The sequence below is a fragment of the Lissotriton vulgaris genome, chromosome 2_1, assembly GCF_964263255.1.
Source record: "Lissotriton vulgaris chromosome 2_1, aLisVul1.2, whole genome shotgun sequence".
NCBI classification, from domain to species: domain Eukaryota; kingdom Metazoa; phylum Chordata; class Amphibia; order Caudata; family Salamandridae; genus Lissotriton; species Lissotriton vulgaris.
Genome location: NC_141687.1, coordinates 2,063,706,765 through 2,063,728,962, shown reverse-complemented (window position 1 = coordinate 2,063,728,962; position 22,198 = coordinate 2,063,706,765). Strand labels below are relative to the sequence as shown.

At 46.6% G+C, this 22,198-nt stretch overlaps 1 protein-coding gene across 2 annotated transcripts in view; it reads right to left on the bottom strand.

Annotated features, from left to right (window-relative positions):
* DMXL2 (Dmx like 2) overlaps nt 1-22,198 on the bottom strand; it is a 2,078,996-nt gene that overhangs the window by 1,068,810 nt on the left and 987,988 nt on the right. For both annotated transcript variants that reach the window (XM_086958287.1, XM_086958289.1), the window contains exon 24: nt 16,480-17,492. In XM_086958287.1, coding sequence (XP_086814413.1) covers nt 16,480-17,492 — 1,013 coding nt within the window. The remainder of the gene's footprint in view (nt 1-16,479; nt 17,493-22,198) is intronic.

Sequence of the window (22,198 nt, the reverse complement as noted above, 5' to 3'; positions counted from 1 at the left end):
GGCGTTGGCAGAAATCGCATGAGGACCAGATCGCCCTCTATGCCGAAGACAGCATCCTCTATCTGTCAGACCCGGCCTGGTCAGGGCCAAGAGCTCTCCACATCCTCCACCTGTTTGAGAAGGCATCAGGACTGTGTCTTAACCCAGCCAAATCTACTTTGGTAGCTCTCCATGTTTCAAGGGAGTGTGAGCACTGGCAGGCTCTCATTCAAATACCTCGGGATCTGGGAGGCACTCCTTCCTGAATTGATCTGGTTCCTTAATCTCACTCCACTCCTCAAGCGAGTGAAGGAGGAACTCTGTCGTTGGCAGACCATCCCGTTGAACCCCAGAGGCAAGGTCGCACTTTTTAAGATGATTCTCCATGTCTTCTATACATTACTCAAAACCTTCCACTTCATCTCCATTGCGGCTGGTACTGCGAACTAGATGACCTAATCAAGACCTTCCTCTGGGGCAGGGCGAGATCACAGCTGGCTCTCACAATGTGTCAACAGCCCACATACGATGGGGGAATAGGAATGAAAAAACAATTCCTATACTACCTGGCCACGCACCTTTTAGTGATCCATGACTGGTTCAATGGAGGATGGTCAGACCCCACCTATCGACTGGCGCTAGAAAGCCTCGGATTCTCCCGCGATCAGGCCATGCTCTATGGGGCCCCAATCCCAAGCACCCTGCCACCAATTACCGGCACAGTACTACTGGCATGGCACTAAGCGCTGCAACATATCCAATGGGACTCTAATCTCTCACTACAAACACCACTATGGAATGGCACCTGGCTACGGGAAGTTGCAACTTTGCCAGGGTTCCATCAATGGGACCTGATCGGCGTGGCCTGCTTGGGAGATGTCTAGAAGGGGGAACACCTGTCCTCCTTCCAAGACCTTCAAAAGACATACTCCTTGCCCTCCACCCAATTCTTTCGATATCTCCAGCTGTGACACGCCCTAACTTTTCATGTCCCTGAGCACACAACCCTCCCTGAGTTTAGCCCCCTAGGTGCCAAAATCCTTATGGGGAGTTTAGAAAGAGGGGGGTATCCCAAATTTACCGCTCCTTGGTTAACAAAACCCCATCAAAAATAGGGCCAGATGGGATTGATGGCTTGGCCCTCTTGAAGAGCAGGACTGACGGGACGCCCTAATGACCCCCAAGACGCTCACAATCTCTGCTAACCTCTGACTCATTCAGATCTATTATCTCCACTGTGCCTATCTTACCCAGGTGCGACTCCACAGAGCAGTTTTTTTGCTGGCGCCGCATTGCCCGCGCTGTAAAGCAGACACAGCAGACTTCTATCATATGGTTTGGTCTTGTGACGTTCTCACCAAATACTGGGCTTCTATTGTGTCTGAGTTCAATCAATCAATCAGTGACATTTATAGAGCGCACTACTTACCCGTTGGGTCTCAAGGCGCTAAGGGGGGGGGGGGGGGGGGGGGGGTGCCGTTACTGCTCGAACAGCCAGGTCTTGAGCTTCTTCCTGAAGGAGAGGTGGTCTTGGGTCAGGCGCAGGTCGGCCGGGAGGGAGTTCCAGGTCTTGGCGGCCAGGTAGGAGAAGGACCTTCCTCCTGTTGTCGCTCTCCGGATGCGTGGGACGGTGGCGAGAGCGCGGCTGGCTGAGCGGAGGTGACGTTTGGGAGCGTGGAAGTTGATTCGTTTGTTGAGGTAGCTCGGGCCTTGATCGTGTAGGGCTTTGTGTGCGTGGGTGAGGAGACGGAAGGTGATTCTTTTGTTGACGGGGAGCCAATGTAGGTCTCTCAGGTGTCCGGAGATGTGGCTGTTTCGTGGGACGTCGAGGATGAGTCTGGCTGAGGCGTTCTGGATCCGCTGGAGTCTCTTCTGGAGCTTGGCGGTGGTTCCGGCGTAGAGGGCGTTGCCGTAGTCCAGTCGGCTGGTGACGAGGGCCTGGGTGACAGTCTTCCTGGTCTCCGTGGGGATCCACCAGAAGATCTTTCGTAGCATGCGCAGGATGTTGAAGCACGCTGAGGAGACGGCGTTGACTTGCCTGGTCATGGAGAGGGAGGAGTCCAGGATGAGGCCCAGGTTGCGTGCGTGGTTTGTCGGCTTGGGTGCGGTGCCCAGGGCCGGGGGCCACCAGGAGTCGTCCCAGGCGGAGGGCGAGGAGCCCAGGATAAGGACCTCCGTCTTGTCTGAGTTCAGTTTCAGGCGGCTAGTCGTCATCCACTCGGCTACCTCCTTCATCCCTTCGTGCAGGTTGGCTCTGGCGGCGGCGGGGTCGTTGGTCAGGGAGAGGATCAGAGTTGAGGGAGGTGCTGGGGTGCTGGGGTGGGAGGTTCCCCTTAATCCCCGTGCCTTTCTCCTGGGAGAGATGGAGTAGCTGGATGGCTCACGGGCTGACAGGCTGTTGCTAGGGACTGCCATTCTTGTGGCCAAGAGAGCTATAGCAGCTACCTGGAAGGACTCTGCTCCTCGCTCAACTAAATGGCCCAGAGGCATAGATTGGTGCGCCACACAAGAAAGAGCCATCTACCAAGGAAGAGGGTGCCCATCTAAGCATAAACGTGTATGGGGCAAATAGATGGGACCTCTGGTTTGATTGGCAATCCGTGTGGGTCGAAGCAGATTCCATACGAACAGATAGGGGAAATCTCTTGTAACTGTATTGTCCAACATGGTTACTTCCTCGTTTTCATGCCCCGTCCGGTTCCCACTGGCTTTGCATTTTCTTTTCTGTGTCTGCTCAGCGGACACAGACATGCAACCGGACGGGGAATGAAAAGGAGGAATTAACCATGATGGACACAGCAACAGTAAACAAAACCATCATTAATCTAACCACTCGCACACTAACCCCCTTTGAGAAAAGTACTCTTTGCCTAGGACTTTCGTTCTGTCCCAAAGAAATGGTTAACTACTCTGAGACCATAACAGACATCTTTAAATTTATAGGAAAGCTGAAACTGACTAAGTGGCATGCTTTAAAAAGGTAGTAACATGCAAAGCCAACTAACGAATATGCTACTTACTAGTATGCATCTGTTCTTGGCATGTAGGGCTGCTGACATTCATATCTGTGCATAGATCGCCGCCTAGTGTTGGGTCCGGATGATTGCACATTGTTGTCCTGGAAGAGTCTTTGAAGTATCACGAGATAGGTGGCTCCTCCCCTGGACTACAGTGCGCATGGGCATCGACTCCATCCCCAGATTGTTTTTAGCCATTGTGGTCAAGATGGAGTGAAACTCAGTGAATGATGACCATGCCATGAGTATATATGTGAATACTGCAGCTGCTACAGGCGCCAGGAAGGAGGGCGGGCGATATGAATGTCAGCAGCCCTACATGCCAAGAACAGATGCATACTAGTAAGTAGCATATTCAGTTCGAGGCATGTGGGCTGCTGAATTCATATCTGTGCATAGAATACATAGCAGTCCCTCCATGAACGACGGCCGCCCGTGCCAGCTGCAGCAGTTTGGAAAAGTGTCTTGAGAACAGCCTGCCCTACAGCTGCCTGCTGTTTGGAGTGCACATCAACACAGTAATGCTTAGTAAATGTGTGTGTGGTAGACCATGTGGCTGCTCTACATATGTCCTCTAAGGGAATGTTTCCAAGGAAAGCCATAGAGGCCCCCAACTTCCTGGTGGAGTGGGCTCTTGGTGGAATGGTAAGAGTGCGTTTTGCTTTTGCATAGCAGATCTGGATACATTTAACAATCCACCTAGCAATACCAGCCTTGGAAATAGGGTTACCTTTGTGGTGTGGCGCAAAGGCGACAAAGAGTTGCTTAGTCTTTCTAAAATCCTTGGTCCTATCAATGTAATACATTAGGGCCCGTTTAACGTCAAGGGTGTGGAGCATCCGCTCCGCCAGTGACTCAGGATTTTGAAAGAAAACAGGTAATTCGATTGTTTGGTGGATGTGGAACTGAGACACAACCTTGGGCAGAAACTAGGGTTAGTGTGGAGCACCACCCTGTTGGAATGAATTTGGATAAATGGCTCTTCGATTGTGAGGGCTTGCAATTCACTAACCCTCCATAGCGATGTAATTGCTACGAGGAAAGCCACTTTCCACGTCAAGAACTGAATCTCGCAGGAATGCAGTGGTTCAAAGGGAGGACCCATCAGTCTGGTAAGAACCACATTGAGGTTCCACTCAGGAGCTGGTGGGGTCCGTGGCGGAATGACTCGTTTGAGGCCTTCCAAAAAAGCTTTGATGGCAGGCACCTTGAAGAGCGAAAGGTGTTGTCTATTTTGGAGATACGCGGCCATAGCAGACAAATGAATGCGAATGGAAGTATAGGCCAGATTACACTTGTACAGATGGAACAGGTAACAGATGATGTCTTGAATGGAAGCATCCAGCGGGTTAATGTCGTCGTTTGCACAATAAATGACAAACCGCTTTCATTTTGACGCGTAGCAGGCTCTAGTAGTAGGCTTCCTCGCCTCCCGAATGATGTCCATGCAATTGGGAGGTGAGTTCAGGTAGCCAAACTCTAGGACTTCAGGAGCCAGATCGCCAGGTTGAGCTGTTGCGGATCTGGGTGCTGAATGTCGCCATGGTTCTGCGTCAGAAGGCTGGGTGTGAGACGTAGCCTTTGATGCGGTACCACGGACAGTTCCAGAAACGTGGTGTACCATGGTTGACGAGCCCATGTTGGAGCAACTAGGATGAGAGTCATCGAGTGTTGCCTGAGTTTGCGTGCCACCAGCGGTATCAGTGGTGCTGAGGGAAAAGCGTACGCAAATTTGCCTGACCAGTTCATCCATATCGCATTGCCCTGCGACAGTGGGTGTGGGAACCTGGCGGCGAAGCTTTGGCATTTTGCGTTCTCCTGAGTGGCGAACAGGTCGATCTCTGGATGACCCCACCTTTGGAAGTACGGCTGGAGTACCGATGGATGTATCTCCCACTCGTGCATTTGGTGGCTGTGCCTGCTGAGCAGGTCCGCCATCTGTTTGTCCTTGCCTGGGAGATGTTCTGCCATGAGGAAGATGTTCCTCTGAATGGCCCACTTCCACATGCTCTGAGCCAGATGAGACAGCTGCGGAGAGTGTGTGCCTCCCTGCTTTTGAATGTAGTACATCGCCGTCATGTTGTCCGTCCGGATCAACACGACCTTGTTGCATAGATGTACTTTGAAAGCCTTTAGTACCATGAAGATTGCCATCAGTTCCAGAACATTGATGTGCATCTTCCCCTGTTGCTGCGTCCATAGTCCCTGCACAGTGTATTTGAGTACATGCGCTCCCCATCCCTGGAGAGAAGCGTCCGTTGTCAGGATAATCTGTGGCACAGGCTCCTGAAACGGTCTGCCCTTGCAAAGGTTTTGTGGATTCCACCAATGCAGAGTTGTATGCCCAACCGCTCACCAACACTAGGTCTTTCAACTGATTGTGAGCCTGAGTCCACTGACGTGCTAAGCACTCCTGAAGCGGACGCATATGTAGTCTCGCGTGCGGGACAATGGAGATGCAGGAGGCCATCATGCCTATCAACTGCATGAACACTCTTGCTGGAAGCGAGTGTTGAGGTCTGAATTTTTGGATCAGCGATTGAATGCTGTTGACTCTCACTGAATTCGGCTGTGCTGTGGCCGCCAGAGTGTTTATGGTTGCACCCAGATACTGCCGTATGTGGGCGGGCTGGAGATGGGATTTTGGGTAATTCAGTGAGAACCCCAGATCGTGCAGAAGGTGAATGGTGTGGGACACGTGGTCGGCGCACTGCTGGGCCGACTTCGCCTGAATGAGCCAGTCGTCCAGCCAGGGGTAGACGTGGATGTTTTGACGTCTGAGATGCGCCGCCACCGTCGCCAGGCACTTTGTGAAAACCCTGGGTGCTGTGGTGACCCCAAAAGGCAAAACCTTGAATTGTAGTGCTGGTCTTGGATGGTGAACCTGAGGTATTTTCTGTGTGAAGGATGTAGCGGAATGTGGAAGTACGCATCCTTCAGGTCCAGAGTTGCTAGGAAGTCCCCCTGTTGAAGCAGTGGGAGAACCTGCTGCAGTGTGAGCATGTGGAAATGCTCTGATAGGATGTAAAAATTGAGGGGCCTGAGATCTAGGATGGGCCTGAGGGATCCGTCCTTTTTTGGAATCAGAAAGTACAGGGAGTAAACTCCTGCACCTCTTTCCTGCAATGGCACGAGCTCTATTGCCCCTTTTTGCAGCATGACCGTGACCTCCTGCTGCAATAAGTGCAAGTGCTCGCCAGACATAGGACGGTGCCTTGAGGGTATGTTGGGTGGAGTGGATGTGGGCTCCAGACAATAACCGAATTGGACAAGAGTTCTGACCCACCTGTCCGTGGTGATGGACTTCCACACGGGCAGGAACTGCTGGAGTCTCCCCCGACCGGTGTTGTGTGGCCGGGGGGCAGTGACAAGGCGTCACTGTTTGCTGGCGGTGGAGGACCTGGAGCTGTTGTTGCCACGTCCTCTGCCTTTGGCGCTGTTGCCGTGGTATCCACCTCGACCCTTGTTGGTATAAGAAGTCTGGGTGTTGCTTTTGTAGAACTGCGCTGACTGCGAAAGTTGACCCCTTGAGGTGCCTCTAGTATTGGAGCGACGAAAGGACCCACTCCGAAACTGCTGGGATTGCAAGGCACCCATAGATTTTGCAGTGTCGGTGTCCTTCTTCATCTTCTCAAGGGTGGTATCAACCTCAGGGCCAAACAGGTGATCTGGGTTGACCGTTTGGTTCAAGATGGTAGTTTGAATGTCCGGCTTGAACCCAGATATCCTCAGCCATGCATGTCTACGAAGCATAACGCTAGTGTTAATTTCGCGTGCGGCGGTGTCAGCCACGTCCAGAGCGCACTTTATGGAAGCATTGGAGATAAGCTTCCCCTCTTGTATCAACATTTCAGCCGCTTCTTTATATTGATCGGGCAAATGCTGTAAAAGGGTCTCTAGAGTATCATAGTGGGCCCTGTCATAACGCGCTAGGAGCGCCTGCATGTTGGAGATGCGCCATATATTGGCTGCCTGCGCTGCCACCCTGTTCCCTGAAGCCTCAAAGACTTTTGATTCCTTGTCTGGGGGAGGAGCATCACCCGTAGTCTGCGAGTTGGCTCTCTTCCGGGCATTGGAGACAACCAGGGAGTCCAGAGGCAACTGTCCCTTGATATAAGTTGGATCTGTGGGCGCCGCCTTGTATTTTTTGTCTATTCGTGGGTTGATGACCCTCGCCCTGGTGGTTTTTTTGAACACCTCAGCCGCGTGCTTCAAAACACCCTTCAGCATTGGCAGAGTTTTTACAGTCTTTTCCGAGGCAGAAAAGGTGTCAAATAGGAAGTCGACGTCCACCGGGTCAGCATGCAGCTGGACGTTGTAATTGGCCGCTGCCCTCTCAATGAGGGCATTGAAAGCTGCAGAGTCCTCAGTGGGGGAAGTTTTGGCTGAGAAAAGCTGAGGGTCCTGTCCAGAATGCGGGTCCCCAGGATCGCCACCAGCAGACCAGGGTTCAGTCACATCCTCTGGGTCTGTGTAGATGGGATAGCTGTACTCATCCTCGTCGTCACCTTCACCTGCGTCGACATCAGAGTGAGTGGGAGAAAGTTTGTGAGCCTGTGGTGAAATGGGCTCCATCAAGGCAGGAGTATTAGCAGAGTCCATCTTCCGTTTGAGTGGGATCTTGTACGACTTCAACTGGGGCTCAGGGGTGATTTTCCTCTTCAGGAGGGTAAGTCTGCCCGTTTCGGCGTCGATGAAATGCTCCTGATGCTCCTCCTCTGCAAGTGGTCGATGACGTGGGCCGAGGACCACCAACGACGGCTTCGGCGTCGAAGACACCTTTTCGGGCACGCCGGCCCCCAGTTTAGCAGAGAAAGCCTTCGGCGCCGTTTTCGGCGGCAAGGTGAAAAGGATCGGCGTGGGCGCCTTCGCCATTTTCTCCAGAGGCTTGGCTGGCGCAGGGTCCTTCGGCTCGACTGCTGCGACGCCCTCCCTAATTCGCTGTAGGGACTCCGTAACCTTCTTAGTGAACGCGGCGGATGGACGCGCCGGTTCAACAGAGTCTTTAGCGGCTGGTTTCGGAGCAGAGACCGACGATGTTCCCTTCGGAGTCGACGCACTCGGCGCCGCTCCCTTGGCCTTGTCGTGTGGAAGCGAGGCAGAGAGGGACTTCGGCTCGTCTGGCCGCTTCTTCGGGTCGAGAATAGACTTCTTGGGGTCGTCGACCGTTTTTTTGTGATCGAGTCGACCCTTGCTGGCGTCGACCGCCTTCGGCGCCGATGCGGCTGCGTCCGACCCCTTAACCTTCGGCTTCGATGTAGTAGCCTTCGGGTCGGCCATTTTGACGTGGCTCTTCGGCTCGACGGCCATCTTCGATTTCTTCGGCGCCGAGGCCTCCGAAGTGTTCGATCCGACCAGCGCGATGAGCACTTTCGGTTTCGATATTGCTTGTGTCGAGACCGTATGTTTCACTTTCGGTTTCTGTGGCACCGGGAGTGATTCGGTATCAATGTCCGTTGCCGGGCCGGGAGGCGGAGCCGTGGAACGTACATCAAGGTCTCGGGTAAGGCCTGAAGGCGATCCCTCGACCTGGGCCTTATGAAGTTGGACAGCCCCGGAGCCAGTCTGAGGAAGCTCCTCGTCCGAGCTATCCTCTACGGTGGCAAGGGCCCCGTCGTCGTCCCCTACCTCCTCGACGACTTCATCGAAATCCTCGGCCTCTGCGTCATAGTCATCCTCGACCTCCGACGAGGGGTTAGATTCCGTGATGTCCTGGATATCGTCGTCCTCGACATCCCCAGCATCGAAGATGTCCGTAGGCGGTGGTGCAGATTGCTGGGCCTCCAGGCGCGCAGCTCGACGGAGCTTGAGTGTTTTTTTGGACCGGAACCTGGAACAGGCCATACACTTGGCCTCGTCATGGTCCGGTGACAAGCACTTCTTGCACACCGGGTGTACATCGATATGTGGGTACTTCGAGGCACACACCGGACATCGTTTGAATGGACTTCGTTCCATGATGGATGAAGAGTCTGGAGCGTCGACTAGGCCCTTCCGCGCCGAAAGCACGCGGAAGAACAATTTCGGTTCGGAGCCGATGAAGTTACGAACCCGAACGAAAGACAATACTGACGCAAGTCCTAAAGACCTTTTGGTCTCAAGCAAAGTAAAGTTAAGTGCTATCGATTCCGACAGGAGGGAACCGAACACATCCGAACCCAATGGCGGAAAAAAACAATCTGGGGATGGAGTCGATGCCCATGCGCATAGTAGTCCAGGGGAGGAGCCAACTATCTCGTGATACTTCGAAGACTCTTCCAGGACAACAATGTGCAATCATCCGGACCCAACACTAGGCGGCGATCTATGCACAGATATGAATTCAGCAGCCCACATGCCTCGAACATACCTGTACCAATGTCACCGGTCTGACTGTTGGAGACTATGGAGTTTTTAATACAATGCAAGAACTGGAGGACATGCAAGGAACAGAGAAAATTCCAACAGATAGAGCTGCCAAAACACCATTTAAACCCAGTTCCATCTTCTATCAAAACCTGCCACATGACAATGTGGATACTTTCCATGAGGTAGTGACTAAGGCACTCACGGAAGAGAAACATAATAAAATTGCTTCTACTTTTTTCCCAGGTAATTTGACCACGAAACAAAGAGCCATTATATCCTCCCTTGCCAATGATAAAGAAATCATTATCCGCCCAGCAGACAAAGGAGGGAACATTGTACTGATGAGTAAGACCATGTATATAACGGAGGCACACAGACAGCTCAACAACACCTCCTTCTACATGAAAACAGACACCAACACGTATAATGACAGCATTGTAGACACATGGAGTAAACTTACCAAATGGCAACAAGATGGTCTAATCACATGGGAGGAATATAGGTACATGAAAAAAGACTATCCTAAATTACACATCATCTATTTCTTACCGAAGGTGCATAAAGACCCACGGGTTCCCCCACGGAGGCCCATTGTTTCATTCCTGGGGAGTGTACATGAAAACATCTCCAAATATGTCGATCACTTTCTTCAGATATATGTAACTCTATTACCTTCTTACATCAAAGACACAAAAGATTTCATATGTAAAATCAATGATGTAGTATGGACACCCAATGATATGTTAATCACTATGGATGTCTCAAGTCTCTAATACTATCATTAACCATGATCAGGGCATTTGTGCATGTCTCCATTTTCTCAGTGACAGAAACATAGCGTATTTTGAACATACCAGAATCTTAATTGAGATGATGTACCAATGTTTACAGAACAACATTTTTATGTTTAATGGAGTACTTTTTAAGCAAATAATGGGGACTGCAATGAGCACATGTTTTGCCCCAAGTTTTGCTGGCCTATTTCTGGACCTATGAGAAGAAGAAATCCGAAAAGACCACAATCTTTCTCAGGATTTCAAAAAAGTTAAAACGTGGATGTGTTACATTGACGATCTTTTCATCATCTGGGAAGGTAGTGAGGTAGACGCAAACGAGTTTGTCAAGAAGCTCAACAATATCACCTACAATATAGTACTCACACAACACATTGATAAGACAGAAATGGAATTTCTTGATGTCAAGATTAAAGCAGTCGGCTAACAACTAGAGACAAGACTCTTTAGAAAGGAAACTGCAGGTAACAGCATCCTTCATGCTCTCAGCAACCACCCGGAAAATATTAAATGGAGTATCCCCTATGGGGAGTTGCTGAGAGCAAGAAGGAACTGCAGAACGGAATATAATTATCAGAAAGAAGAACAAACCATGCTTAATCGTTTCAGAGAAAGACGATACCCTGAGTGGGTATTAAAGAGAGCAGTCAACAAACTCAAGAGTATTATTATCTGCTACCTTGAGTGAGAAAGAGAAAGACACTAACCCACTTGACACCAGGGTCATCCTTATCTTATTTATTTATTTATTTCATTTCTAAAGCGCTCTATCACCTGACAGGCATCCTGGCACTGGCAAACTCAAAGTGCATGGCAAAAGATGTGCAACAGAGCAACAAGGGAGGAGCTAACTCAGAACAGTACAGCAACTTACATTTTCGGAAACAGCAGTGTTTTTACTCTTCTTCTAAAAAGGAGATCACTGACTGTCTCAATTCCAGAGAAAGCCTGGCCACAGCAGCCGTAAAGGTTCTGCCACCTGTTCTAACTTTCCTAAACCTCGCGATCTTAACTAATCTAGTCGAGGCGGAGCGAAGGTTTCTGGCTGGAACATACCACTCAAATTTCCTCTGCAACGAGACAGGACCCAACCCATGCAGGGCTTTAAACACTAGACAGAGGACTTAAACTGAATTCTCTGTCCCACCGGGAGCCAATGCAGTTCTGCCAGGGCCCAGGAGGACGAAGACCTTCTAGGCCAGCCCAAAGCAAGTTTACCTGCGGTCGACTGAATTCTAAGAAGTCTGTCCAGAAGAGAATTAGGAGATTCAAGCAAAAGGGCATTACAATAGTCCAGTCTACTCAATACTTAACTCTGTACAACTAATGCCCGTACTTGAGGGGGTAGTAAAGGAAGAAATTTACGTAAGGATCTGATATTTGCAAGGCAGCTACCCACCGTTCTGGTGACCTGAGCCTCCATGGTCAACTTGTTATTAAACAGGATGCCCAGGTTGCGAACCTTATCCACTGGTCTCACTGCAGTTGACATATCGCTAGGCCAGAAGTTACTGGGCAGCACCGAGGGAACCCTATCCGTAGAGCAGAAGAGCACCTCCGTCTTGCCGGCATCAAATAGTAATGAGTTGCCCTTCAGCCACTGAGCCGTATCACGCAAGCAGCAGTGGAACTCCTCAAGAGAGGTAGACTGCTCTCCCTCAAATGAGAAAATGAGCTGCGTGTCGTCGGCGTAGTTTGTGATGTTAATCCTGTGCTCTTTAACAACTGCAATCAGAGGTTTAATATATATATTAAAAAGAATCGGACTGATTGCCGAGCCCTGTGGCACCCCATGTGTGATGCTTATCAAATCAGACCGGTAAGGAGGAAGAGACACTGCCTGCGTTCGATCCGTGAGGAAAGATTGAAACCACTGAAGAGCACAGCCCTTCACCCCCACCTTCTCCAGCCTGCTCAACAGAGTACCATGGTTGACCGTGTCGAACGCCAAGCAGAATAAGAACAGCTGCCTGACCCCTGTCTGCCCGTGTCTGAAGTTCGTCCATCACGGTCACCAGGGCCGACTCTGTACCATGAGCAGGCCGAAAACCGAACTGAGCCTCCTCCAGCAATTTATGCTGCTCCAGGTAATTGGAGAGCGTCCTACTGACCGCTTTCTCCGTAATTTTGGCCGGAAAGGGAAGGAGAGAGATCGGCCTATAATTCTTGGGACATTCCGGATCCAGAGAGGCCTTTTTAAGCAGGGGGTCACCAAAGCTTGTTTCCACTGCAATGGCACTACGCCGCTGTTGAGGGACTGATTACAATTTAACCGCAAAGTAGGAAACAGTTCTGTCTCAAAAGTCTTCCAAATTTTATGAGGTACTGGGTCTAAGGGGGAGCCAGATGAAATGCCCTGTGCTACTTTACAAAATTCTTCCGAGGTCAAAGGCGCAAACTCGGTTAAATAGTTATCATTCTTAATATCTGGGTAGAAGATAGGAACATCCTTAACCTTCTTCTCCGTATCACCAGTACCCACAATGCCAGTGGTTCCAAGCACCGTATGCTCATTCCCCTCTACCGACTCATCAATAATAGTTTTGATTTTAAGATGGAAAAACTTAGCTAGATTGTTACACAGTTCCTGGGAGGGTGGGTATCTGCTTTTTTGTGCACTTGTGGTTAGTGAGACTGTTCAGAATATTACAAATACTTTTAGAAGTGCACACAAGATACAAAAAATTCTCAATGAAAATTGGCAGATTTTGAAAAGTGATAATATCGCAGGACCCAGCATTAGTGAAAGACCCAGAATCACATACCGCAAAAGCCGGAGTCTTAGAGACATGCTTATGCGAAGTAACATCACCTCTACCCTCAACACCAGTATTCATAACCTCAAAGGTTTTTTCCCTTGCGGACACTGCAAGGCGTGTAGATACAGTCAGATGGTAAAAGAATTCAGCATGCCCCACACAGAAAAGAAGAGAATAATCTCTCAATTTCTTACATGTACAACTAACTACGTCATTTACATAATGACATGTCCATGTAAAAAACGCTATGTGGGAAGTACCACACACATGGCCAAAAAAGAGTACTCAAACATCTTAGAGCCATTAACAAGAAGAACCCTCAGTATACTGTGGCAAGACATTTTGCTGAATACCATTTAGCCAACAGCGCACTCCTTAGCTTTTTCGTCATCGAACAAGTATTAGGGAGGCCCAGAGGGGACATCGTGAGCTGAAACTAAGAAAAAAGGAATCCAAGTGGATTCTAGAACTTGAGACAAAACACCCTTATGGCAACACATTTGATTGAGGCGTAATGGGTGTGATTTTATGACCCTCACTATAGTAGCTGTTTGCATAGTCATATATTCCATGCTGTTTTGGTGTACATGTATAACCGTTGCAATTGTACACGGATAAAATTATATTTTAATGTTTTAACATAAAATTTCTCTCTTTCCTATTTCAGGAGGAAAGGAAGGGGCCCATTGAACACTGTTGGGCACTGCACGGGCCACCTACCCTTTTCTTCGTCACCTTCAAGAATGCACCAACAGAAGCATAGATAAGACTTATAATTAATCATAAATTATTCTTTATTTCATTTTATTTTCTTCACTTTATAATTTTTCACTACTTACATGTCTGCCTGTTTCTGTGTGAATGTGTGTGTGCACTCTAGAATATATCGGTATTGTGTCAAATGCAGCCAAGTAAGCACAGTATGATAGCAAGAAGCTGAAAATATTGCAAAACCAGGAAAGATTAACATATTGTGTTTGGCCTTCATTTTGTGTAATGAGTTAACACATTTTGTTATATTGACACATTACTCACATGTTTTGATAAGTCCTGCAACTGGTGAAGAACCCATTATTAATGCTGCTATTCTAAAGTATCTCTTGTTCTGAGGCACACTGAATTTTAGCCTGAATAGTGCTGTTGATGGTTTGCATACATTTAAATGCTCCTTCTATTATGATTTAGGGCCTGTCCCCATAAGATCTTCACACCACCCTCTATTAGCCTATCCAGAAGTTAATCTGCAGATATGGGAAACTTAAAACTACTATCAATGGAAATGTAAGGGCAAAATGAATACTCTATAGAAAGGTCTATCACCATGTTTCGCCCGCCTCTAGCCACGCCCCCTTGCCACGCCCCCTTGCCACGCCCCTAGCTCAATTCAATGAGTACTTGTACTTATTTTTCCCAATTTAAAGCACTGTCTAACAGGATGACAGGAGTGAGCATAATATTACTGACCAACACACTGGAGGCTCTATGAAGAGCTTGAAAAGTATTGTTTTAAGGCAGAACCCATTTGGTTAATATTTTAACGTGGGGACCACAAGTTCCAGAAAGCAATGAATAACAAGAGCCCACCAGAGGGCGCTATAACGGCGAATCGGGGACTAATTCCCCACAAATCTGCACATACGTAAGCCATCCGTGAGCAAGGAGCAGGAGCTCCGAAAAGCATTAGCTGAGGCGACGGAAATATCTAGATACGCTTGCAGGTTTACCAAATAAAGACTCTGCTGCGAAAGCTGGGGTCTGCCTGTCATTGTGTACGTCTTCATTGTTGGACAATCTTTGGATAGATATATATATATAGATATATATATATATATATATATATATCTATATCAATATGAACTGTTCGCATTCATGGAACGATGTCCCCTTCAAATCCGTCCAGAATAAACTAAAGGCAGACCCAAATTGCTGTGCAAAAACGGGTTTATTTGGCAACCGCCCGCACCTCCACCATGACGCTTTTCAGACTCGTCCGAGTCCTTATTCACATGACTCTATCCTCTGCCATTCTTTTGTTTTTAAAGTGCTAGTGCATCACACAGAGTCATGTGGGTGAGACAGGCAAGCTGACGGCAATACAGTTTGTGTTGGTTGTAAATAGCCCTCAGAGTGAGGCATTAAAACACAACTGGACAAACACTGCTGTACATATATCACAGGGATAAAAGCATAATGCAATGCTTCAGTCAATGTCCGTAAACAATTTGTAAATAAATAACTATTTCAATAAATAGATAAATACACATTTGCATACATGTAATTAAATACCATCAGGGTGTATAATCACATAGGGACTTAAAAACAATATTATAAATACAATATGTTAAAACCATTGTAATAGACAGAATTCTTTGTATAAAAACAAATCCTGAAGTATAACCCTTTGCATAAATTGATGAGGTGAATTTCCGTCAGCAGTGATTGAGAATAAAGCTCAAGTGAGCACTGGCCAACCAGACTCTACCCATGTGAAAACTCATTAAATATCGAAATGTGTAAACTAATGATCCCCCTAGTGCAGTTATACAAAGGCTTACTATTAATTAATTGACAGCCGTCAATATTAAAATTATTTTAAATAGTAAAACCATATCTAAAACTAATACAAAAAAGTAGTAAAATGAAATACATTTCATAAGGAAAATTTACATATTAACAATTAGAGGTGGGCAAGATGCCGGCTTCGGGGCAGCAATATCTAAGGGCAGTTAAGAAATCTATTAACAGGTGGTTAAAGGCAGGTATAGAAATCCTCACTCATGTTCAGGCCATTCGGGGTTTTGCTATTCAATTCTAGGATGTATTTTGTCTCCAGCCTTCGCAAGAGCTGTTCCCTGTTACCACCTCTTCGTAGGGGCGGGATGGTATCGATTACAAAATACCTCAAAGAATTAATGTTGCTTTGATGACTGTCCTCAAAGTGGCTCGCCACCGGGTAAACCTGGCCCTTGTTGGCGATGGCCCGCATGTGCTGGAGTATCCGTTTGTGGACCTGCAATTTGGTACTCCCAACATATTGCAGGCCATATGGACACTCCAGCACATATATATATCCATACAAGTGTCAGTAATGTTACTGACGTTTGTATACAACAAATGATGCGCCTACAAGTTTGTTTAACCCCTTCAGTGCCCATGACAAGTTCAACTCGTCATGTGTTTTACCTGCCCTGTGCTTATGACGAGTTGACCTTGTCATGAACAATGGGGATCCTGATTCTACAGCACCCAGCGGGAAAATCCCTTAGCACCCAAGGTGTTAATAAGTGTTTATTTGGTTTAATCTCTTCTACTCACATTTTACTTTTCTACCCAAAGTAGAATACATACTGGAGTAGCTTGCTCCCCTGGATTATAACTAACAATTGCTCTCACGAAGTTCACCATTTGTAAAATAAATTGGTGCTATTACGCAGGGCACCCAAAAACACTATGCTAAACAAGCATGATTCTACTTAACAAAAACTAGAATGACAGACAAAACATTTTTAGATTAAATACTATTTGTATTATACAATAATGCGGCATTCCAAACATATTTTAGCAAATGCAGATTTGTTTTACCTGTTGTGATTCTTGCAATAAAAATTTGAGTTCCATTCTCACGGATGCAAGACCACCACCTTGAGCTCCATGGAGACTGCAGTAACTGAGGAATACTCTCAGAAGGGCCTGATTCTTCTGCAGCCACCACTTACGCTTTTCAGAATGCTCACGTTTAGCTTGTAGTCGACGCCGTTCCATCTGATGTCGCTCATATGACCCAATATCAGTTTTGTCCATAGCATCATGGTCAAGAATGTCCTCTCCGGTGTTAGTATGAGCTTCAGAAGAAAACTCCCTTTCTCTATTTTCCAATTCATGATTACATATATCATGAATAGCCGCAATCTCCTTTTCCAACCAGTTATAAAGCTGAAATCTAAGTTTTCCACCATCTATTTCATAACCAGTAGCCAAAGTCCTCAGCTCTGTCATAAGTACTTTCAAACATGCCCTAAACTTAAGCTGCTCCGCAATCACATCAACTTCAGTGTTAAAACGTTGAGATGTTTCATGTAACCTTTTGGATGTTTTATCAATGGGATCTTTTTTGCTATCATCTCCCAAAGCCTTTTCAAAATCTGAGTCTTTCCTTGTATCATCATCATCATCAGTTTCCTTTTCTGTATGTTGATCTTCGCCCCAGTCAAGTTGAAGGGGACTATCATCAACTGTGACAAGAGGCTGACTCCAGTCAAAATCGACTTGCAGCAGAGGCACTTCATTTTTCTTTAAAGAACTTGGGGTTAGCAAATCTGTGCTGGAAGGTGCATCTTTCTTACTAAGTTTTGGAATTTTAGATAGTACTTCAAGAGCCAATACAGGACAGCCTACTTTGAAATGGGCATTGGCAGTAGTAAAGAACAACTTTCTCTCAATGAGGTTGATTTCATCTAGAGTACTTTTCTCTGTTGTCAAACTTGTATTGGAAAGGGCAGAATCGGGTGAGATGAAATGTCTTCGGATAAGCAACGGGTGAGTCCGTAAGTAGTTGTAAAAGCTGAACACAACAGGATTACATGCCTTTATTACAGCTGTAAAAAAAAAACATCAAACACATTAAACACGTATCTTTGTTTTGTCATTCAAAATCATATACCAAGCATATTCCTCATACTACTTAACAGCCCCATCCTTTACGATAGTTGCTCCATTACTCTGGAAATAGGTTTGGCTTTTTGTAAGTTTGAACCAGTATTTGACCATGGAGAGCCACAAAGCCACCAATGAATAAACCATGCTCACTGAACAGCATGATCTGTTCCTGAAGCAGCAACCAGTATTCAATATATTTCTCTTTGTGGTATTGATACCGCAACATTATGCTGCATTGACTTGGGTAACACAATATCTATGCCACTGAGCGAAAACCATTAAGGCAGTTTGGCAACTTACTCATCCCATGTCACTCTTTTGTTTACAGTGCAGTGTATTACACTAATTGAGAGATTATACTCCTAAAGTACAAGTTGCCTACCTTCAGTAACACCTTTTCTGGTAGAGACTACCCAACTGCAGATTTCTCACCATTGACTATTCCACATAGTCACACTGGATCTGGAAGCTTTTGTATAGCAATTCTCTCGTGTCAACAGGTGACATCATGCAGCATCGTTTTAGATTGTGCTGCTCCGTCCCACAAGGACATGACACCGGGACCTGTATATATATATTAATATATATACACCACGTGCACGCATTAGCGTAAATTTTTTTCGGAGCTGTGTCCGTGCCACCAGACGTGGAGTCAACAAAAACAAATATGAAAAGAGCATACACAACTTTTTTGTGATGAACTATTATTAAAATCGGACTGTGTGACACCATTCCACAGAATGGGGGGGGGGGGGGGGGGGGGTAGCTGAAGAATCTGCTATCACAGTCTCTACCAGCGAAAACATTACCAAATGGGAGTAACTTATTCTTCTGATAGAGACTTCTAACCATAGATTACCCACTTTTTGAATAGACAGCAAAGCAGTACCGTGGAATGACTCAGATGAGGAAATCCTGCTGGACAGATTGGGCAATATGCTTGTCCCATGACACCTATCTATCTAGGCAGTAATATTCTTTGAATTGATGGAGAGACACCCTTGTAGCAGAAGCATGACTGGCACACCACATGATAGTGCTGTGACAGCAGCTTTTGCTCTGGTGGTTTGGACACGCAAGCCTTCTAGGGGTTGCTTTTTGGCTAGCCCATAGCAGATCTTAATACACATGATAAACCATCTAAAGATTGTTCTTTTCTGTATTACTTTGACCCAGAAAATCTGACACAGTTGGTCATACTGCAAAATTCCCTGGACCTCTCAATGTAAAAACTAAGGGCCATCTTAGGATAGGTGAAATCCTTTGATGGTTGAGGCAGTAAATAACATGTTGATAAGATTATATATTGCCCTATGTGAAAGGGCAGGACTACTTTAGGCACAAATGCTGCTTTTGTGCGAAGGACTTATTTGTCCAGAAAAAAGGAGACAGATGGTGGACCAGGAGACAAGGCTTGAAGTTCAATCACTTATCTATTAGATGTTAAGGTGATGTGCAACACTATTTTAGGTGTGCATAGACATAATGAACAACTATGCAAGTGGGACCATTTCGTAATCCTTTATAAAAAATGTATAACAACAGATGATTTGAGGGATGGCTGATAAAGTAAACGTAAACAAGCATTTGCAATGCAATAGGTCTCGCATTCACACGAGTTTGAGTTATTGGCATTGTAAATGACAATGCCTTTTATTTATGTTTTGGGTTTTAGGACATAAATAAAAGGCATTGTCATTTACACTACTAATAGCTTAAACCCTCGTAAATGCGAGGCCTATTACATTGAAATAACGGGTCTTCTTGACCCCTTGTTTGATTCTAAATATCAGAGAAAGAGACCAACCTGGGATGCCTTCAAAGTAGTGATAAATAGTGAAGGGAAGAAGTTGTGTATGTGTTGTAATTTACACAGACACAAAGTGCAAAGTAAATGTTACATATGATCCGAGCCATAAACACTAACATAGCGCTCCAACTCCTATCGCTCTGTGATTAAACTGTCGCAGCTCAGGAGGAAGAGTGGGGGGCTATTTCCTGCCCTCTCAGTGAATTGGGTGTGCAGTGTGGCACTCCGTAATGTCATTGTTATCTTTGTCCTAACAAAAAACACTTCAGGTATAGTAGGGCCCTGGCTTCACCTCCTGGTGCAGGGCGGGCTGTGCTTTATGGCAGACATGGAGGGATGGTCTCGGCTGCAGCTCCGGCCTCATACAGTGGCTCTGCTATTACAAGAGAGCGAGAGACGCTGATGTGGTGGTATTGGTGGTGGTGGTTGTGGTGATGGTGGTGGTGGTGGTGGTATTGGTGGTGGTGGTGAAATTGGTGGTGTTACTGGTGGCGGTATTGGTACTGGTATTGGTTGTGGTGGTATTGGTGGTGGCGGCACTGGTATTGGTGGTGGAGTATTGGTGGTGTGGTGGTATTGGTACTGGTGGTGGCGGTAGTGGTGTTGGTGGTGGTATTGGGGGTGATGGTATTGGCGGTGGTGGTATTGGCGATGGTCGTGATATTGATGATTGTATTGATGTGGTGGTTTTGGTGGTGGTGGTGGTATTGGTGGTGTTAATAAAACAGGCTTTTGAAAACAGTCGGTCAGATGGCTTTAGTACAGATGTAACACGGATGTGCTCTTGTCAGCTTCAGCACATTAGCACAGGATTATGTGCTACCTGGAATTCACGACTTAATTCACTAATCATTTTTAAATCCATTTTACTTTGGGGGTTGAAACACACAAGATAATGCTGGGTTAAAGAGATTGAAAGCAGGCACCCGCATTACGTCAGGGGAAATGGATGCATTCCAGGCACACATTTTTTAAGAGAGAGACACTACGGGAGGAAGACTGAAATATGCCATTGATAGTGGTAGACGCGGTTATCAAATCATAGATTACAAACCAGTGAAAAAGAAAAACAACAACTAGTGACAGTAAAAAAAAATTCTGATGACGCTCTGCCAATGATGGGACAGTGGCGGTCTCCTCAGCCAGTGTGTCGATGAAAGTGTTCCACATTGTGCATTGTAAGACAAAACAAAAGGATTTAAAACTGAGAATATTACTAAAAGAATGCACTCTTGGCACTGTTAAGGAGAAAACAAAAATTCTACAGAAGTTAGGTCCATGCAGATTGAAAAAACCGAGTTAACGTCAGGGTACTTGCTTGTATGTTTGTTTGACAAGGTATGTGGCAGTAGATTTCATAACGTTAGAATAATTTATTTCCATCATACCTGCATGCCAGTACTTCTTCAAGATCTTACTGATGCACCTCTAAAAGGTGCCATTGAAACTGAGAACCTTTCAAGAGACATTTGAGATGAATACTCTGGGAGGCAACAGCACGAGGAAGGCCCACTACTGAACAGCACGCAGAGCAAAGCAAAAGACTTGGGGGCCTATTACGATTGCTGACGGACTTTGTCCGCTTGCCACTGTACCAAGAAATAGGGCCCGCCACCGAAATTAGGATCCCGCCGGAAAGGTGGCGGTGGCATCCCGCATATATAGCATTGTGGCGGGTGGTGCTGTAAGCAGCACCCGCACAATGAAATATATGCATGTCGCGCATTTGCATGCACACCGTGGCAGTCACTGTGCGGTGCCCGACACATTGTGCATGTAAATGGAGGGGGCACAATGGGTACACCCAAACCCCCTATACCTCTGGCGGCCCGCAACGGGTCCCTGTAAGTCATCCCTGCCTGGCTTTCCATGGCAGAGTCTCCGCCATGGAAAGCCCTGCACCGCTGCCCATCATAATATGGATGGCAGTGTTTTGCACACACCACCACCATACCCAAGCCCTTTTCCGCCAGGTCTCGTGTATGGCTGCCAGAAAACCAGCGGACGGTCTTTCTGTCCGCGGGGGTCCCCCACCGCAATTTGGCGGGGGGGAATTGGTGAGCGGGCGGTTGGAAACGGCGGGTGGATTGCCACTGCTCCTGTCATACCTGACGCTAATGAGGAAAGGCATTGGTTTAAATTGGCTTTATACCCCCTAATAGAGGATTGATTTGATATTAGGAAATTGCTGGTGTTGTACAAGTACAGACAAAAGAGATTTGATAACAATATGATGCCCATTAGTGCAATTCACAATGGCACAGACATTGACTTGTTGCTATGTAAACTAAAGGAGCTAAATGTATATGAAAATATTATCATCCAATAACTAGTGTGCAACCACATAAAGACATCTAAACTCCCTCTACATAAATTTGTAAAGGGGTTAGCAGGCAAGGTTGTATGTTTTCCTTTAGATCTGAAGATGAATAAAATTTACACACTAGTGACTGAAGATTCAATTTGCTGAACCAATTGTAGTAGTCTAGTGAAGTCAAATGATTTATTGTTTGATTAATCAGAATCAACAACCATACAAGATAAAATATTACAATGATAAACACAGACCATCATCTTAAAACCACTTAAACTGCAGGTTACATGTACTAAAAGAGTCTCACAGGAGAGGCCTGTGTAGGCCCCAGAATGTAAAGAAAAACAAGCTTTTCCTAGTAAGGTCATTCCTATCTTGTGTCAATTGAATATTCTAATATTGTTTAAAGTCAAGTACTTTTGTTTTGCTTGCCAGATTTTTTTTTTATACCGACAGCGAAAAATGTTGATGTCTGCAAGCATGGAGGGACACCACCATGATCTGAGTGATCTCAACTTTTT